The sequence below is a fragment of the Mus pahari genome, chromosome 5, assembly GCF_900095145.1.
Source record: "Mus pahari chromosome 5, PAHARI_EIJ_v1.1, whole genome shotgun sequence".
NCBI lineage: Eukaryota > Metazoa > Chordata > Mammalia > Rodentia > Muridae > Mus > Mus pahari.
The window spans coordinates 56,823,266-56,826,999 of NC_034594.1; the positions used below are offsets into that span (position 1 = coordinate 56,823,266).

General features: G+C 47.0%; 1 protein-coding gene across 1 annotated transcript in view; it reads left to right on the forward strand.

Moving 5' to 3' along the window:
• Positions 1-3,734, forward strand: part of Sgpp2 (sphingosine-1-phosphate phosphatase 2) — a 115,021-nt gene that overhangs the window by 88,219 nt on the left and 23,068 nt on the right. Inside the window, exon 4 of the mRNA XM_021199159.2 lies at positions 96-185. Coding sequence (XP_021054818.1) covers positions 96-185 — 90 coding nt within the window. The remainder of the gene's footprint in view (positions 1-95; positions 186-3,734) is intronic.

A 3,734-nucleotide genomic window follows, 5' to 3' on the forward strand; every position in this document is an offset into this window, starting at 1 on the left:
AGAGAGAGAGAGAGAGAGAGAGAGAGAGAGAGAGAGAGAGAGAGAGAAGCATTCATCTGAATATGATCTAATGCCCTTCTTTCTCCCCTCTGCAGTACCCTTTCATTTTAGGCCTGACGATGGCTGTGGTGTTCTCTACGCTGGTGTGTCTCAGCAGACTCTACACGGGGATGCACACGGTCCTGGTAAGGCTGGGGGTGGGGGGGAGATGGTGGCGGTGCAGGCCTTGTGACTTGAGGGCATTTGGCCTGAGTATCCCTGTGCTCCTTAAGCTGCTTAAGTAAGCTCGGCTCATGGGAGTAGACCTCTAATCCGAGCTGCTCAGGAACGAGAGCCAGGAGGATCACAAGGTCTGTGCAACACAAGAAGACTATCTCAAACGATAAAGGTAAAGAGGGCTGGAGGCTGCAGTGTCCTGCAGGGTGTGTTAAATAAGACGCCGTGGGAATATAGACAGACAGACCCTGAAGAAAGGACAGACACCCGTACAGAAGAGCTGGAAGCAGGCGAGCTCTGCCCACTCTGATGAAGGGCATCACTCAGCATGTTATCCTCTCTTTTTACACTTTTCTGGGTTAGAGCTGGTAGCAGAATCAGAGAGCAGCCTATTCATTTAGAAATTGGCCCATCCTTTTACCACATTACCAACAGTTAGTATGGTAAAGAGTCCTTGAGTATTCAGGGTGTAATGTGGCATCCAGCCGGGGAGTGGCAGAGCAGAGAGCTGGTTGTGGTTCAGAACAGGAACACCATTTCTCGTTCCATTCTGTACAAGAAAGATGTCTTTAAAAAGAAATGGGCCTTTTCAGCTGTGACACTGAAAGAGACATTAGCAAAAGGCCTTGTTAGGGAAGGCCATCTGCCCAGGCCTTCTTGAGTCTCTCCCTGGTGCCAGGACTGAGTTCCCAGGTAATAGTGGAAGGATGGGTCGTCATGGGAGAATGCAAAGGGAGTGCCAAGAAAGAGGAACAGGAAGCCTCAGGAGAGGCAGGTCAGACATGCAGTTAATAGCATATAAGACTGGGATGAGGCTCAGTTGGAGAAATGCTTGCCTAACACGCACAAAGCCTGTGGTTCCATCGCCAGAACAGAATAAAACCGGGCACGATGTCATACAACTGCAATCCCAGCCCCTGGAAGGTGGAAGCAAAAGGGTCAAAGTTGAAGGTTATCTTCGGTACATAGCAAGCTTGAGACCATCATAGGCTACATGAGGCAATGCAGCAGATTCCATAGTAGATAAAATATCTAAGTATAAACGAAGACATCGGCCCTGTGTTTCCACAGGTATACCTGCCCTAATCCAGGCCCCAAGCAGCTTGCTGTTTGAGTGAAAGGGGGCCCAGATCTTAGAGAAACCAAAGAGGCAGTGAAGAGGGTGCTCTTCTGCCTACCAAGGCTCGGTCCTCACTCCTCTGCCCCAGCACACACTGCATCTGCTGGCTTCTGAGGTGGGGGGAGGGGAGCAGAGCATTCTCAATTCGCCACACCACTTCTCCACATGACAAAGACTTCTCTGCAGATCCCTTCCTAGACCTCAGTGTGGAACTCCACAGGACTCTCCTGGGTGTTTTGGCATTTCTTTTTATCTGGTGCTACTTTTTAATTTCCATAGGTTTCCATTTTGGAAAGGAAAAAAAAAATTGATCTCAGGTTAAAATTAAAACCAAAGAAAACACAGGAATGCGGAGCTCCAGACACACAGAGAGAAAACACACAAATCCACTTCAGTGAAACACAGTTACATTTTTTTTTTCTCTTTCCTTTTTAAGTGGCTTTTGGAGATGGAGAGGCAGACATTTGTGGGAAGATTGATTGGGCCTCTCATTTAGATGCAAGGAATGGGTTGCAGCCATTCTTAAGGAAGGATGGAGTGAGGGCCCAGGGCAGCTCCTCTCCTCCCGGGTCTTGTTCCACTGTGTATCCCACTGGCTTTCTCTTACTCAGTTCTACCCTTGTCTTGCAACCCGACACTGGCTCAGGTCCAGAGTGCATCAGGCTGCAGGACCAGAGCCCAGCTCAGGGCACCATGAGTCATGACATCCTAGTAGTAAAGGGAATGGCTGTTAGCAGAGTGGTAAATTATAGGTTCCTGCAGTTCTGTATTCAGCTCAATAATTTCTGATGGGTGTCAGGCTTGGAACGAGACCTAGGGATATCTTGATCTCTAGGAACAAACCCACCTGCTCTCCTGATCTCAGAGTCTACTGAAGAAAGCAGATGTGTGAGCTAGTGATAACTTGGCACGGATGCTATAATTAGCAAAGGCCGGAGCCAACTAAGATAATGTGGTTTCTCGCCATGATCCCTCAGAACAATCCATGGGAGGCCGTGGCGCCACCTTCGCTGCCCATTCAAATCCCCTAGGAAGCTTTGTCTCTTTTTGTTGTTGTTGTCTGACAGTTTCATACCCATGTATAACACATTTTGTTATTTACACTTCTCTTCCCCTCTCTCACTTCCTCCAACTGAAACCCTCTCCCTGAGAAGTCTCCTCTTTATTTTCATGTCTTCTTCATGTGTGGCTCTCTGAATTTAATTAGAGNTGTGTGGTGGTTTGAATATGCTTGGCCCAGGAAGTTAACACTATTAGGATGTGTGGCCATGTTGGAGTAAGTGTGGCCTTGTTGGAGAAAGTCACTGTGGGCGTGGGCTTTAAGACCCTTTAAGATCCTAACTGCCTGGAAGCCAGTCTTCTGTTTGCCTTCAGAACAAGATGTAGAACTCTCAGCTCCTCCTGCACCACGCTCCTGCCTTGATGATTATAGACTGAACCTCTGAACCTGTAAGCCAGCCCCAGTGTTGTCCTTACATGAATTGCCTTGGTCATGGTGTCTTTCACAGCAGTAAAACCCTAACTAGAGCAAACTGCTTCTCCAAGGTGGGAAGCTATTTATTGTAGCACTGGACAACTTATCAGTGGCTACCCAACTGAAGAAAATGACTCTTCTTCCACCAGCAATCATTAACAGCTAGTAATTCCTCAGGAGGTGTGGGGCCATGTGGATCCCTCCCTAACCCCATGAATATCTTAAAAATATCTCTGGCCATATCTGTATACCCACAGCTATTAGCAGCATTAGTTACAATGGCAAAAGAAACCCAAAATGTGGAAGCAACCTGTGTCTGCTGTTGAATGAAGAGATAAACAAAATGTAGTGTACACCTATAGTAGAATATTATTCAGCCTTAAATAAGCAGGAAATTATGATTCGTGCTATAATTATTTCTTGAATATAGAAGATGGATTTTGCTCTAGAAAGAGTTCTGGAGGTGCATGCTGGGGTGGTTGCACAGACGTGTTGTACTTAACACCATTTGAAATTGGTTAAGAGAGTGAAAAGTCTATGATGCTTGACTGTAGGAAAATTAAATTAAAAGTTTTCCTCGAGGCTGGGCAGGTAGCTTGATGGGTAAAGATGTTTACCACACAAATGTGATGACCTGAAAAACGTAAAACCTGGGTAAAGCCTGGTATAGCAAGCCCAGAACTCCTATGGGGAGATGGGGGAGAGAGATGGAGACTCCCTGGAAGCCCACAGGTCAGGTAGCCTGGTGTAAGTACCCAACAAACCAAGAGGCCCAGTCTCAAACAAGGTGGAAGGTCAGGGCTGATACCCAGATTGTCCTCTGACCTGCACAAGTATACCATGTACACATAGGTGTACCCTCTTTCTCTCTCTCTCTCTCTCTCTCTCTCTCTCTCTCTCTCTCTCTCTCTCTCTCTCTCTCTC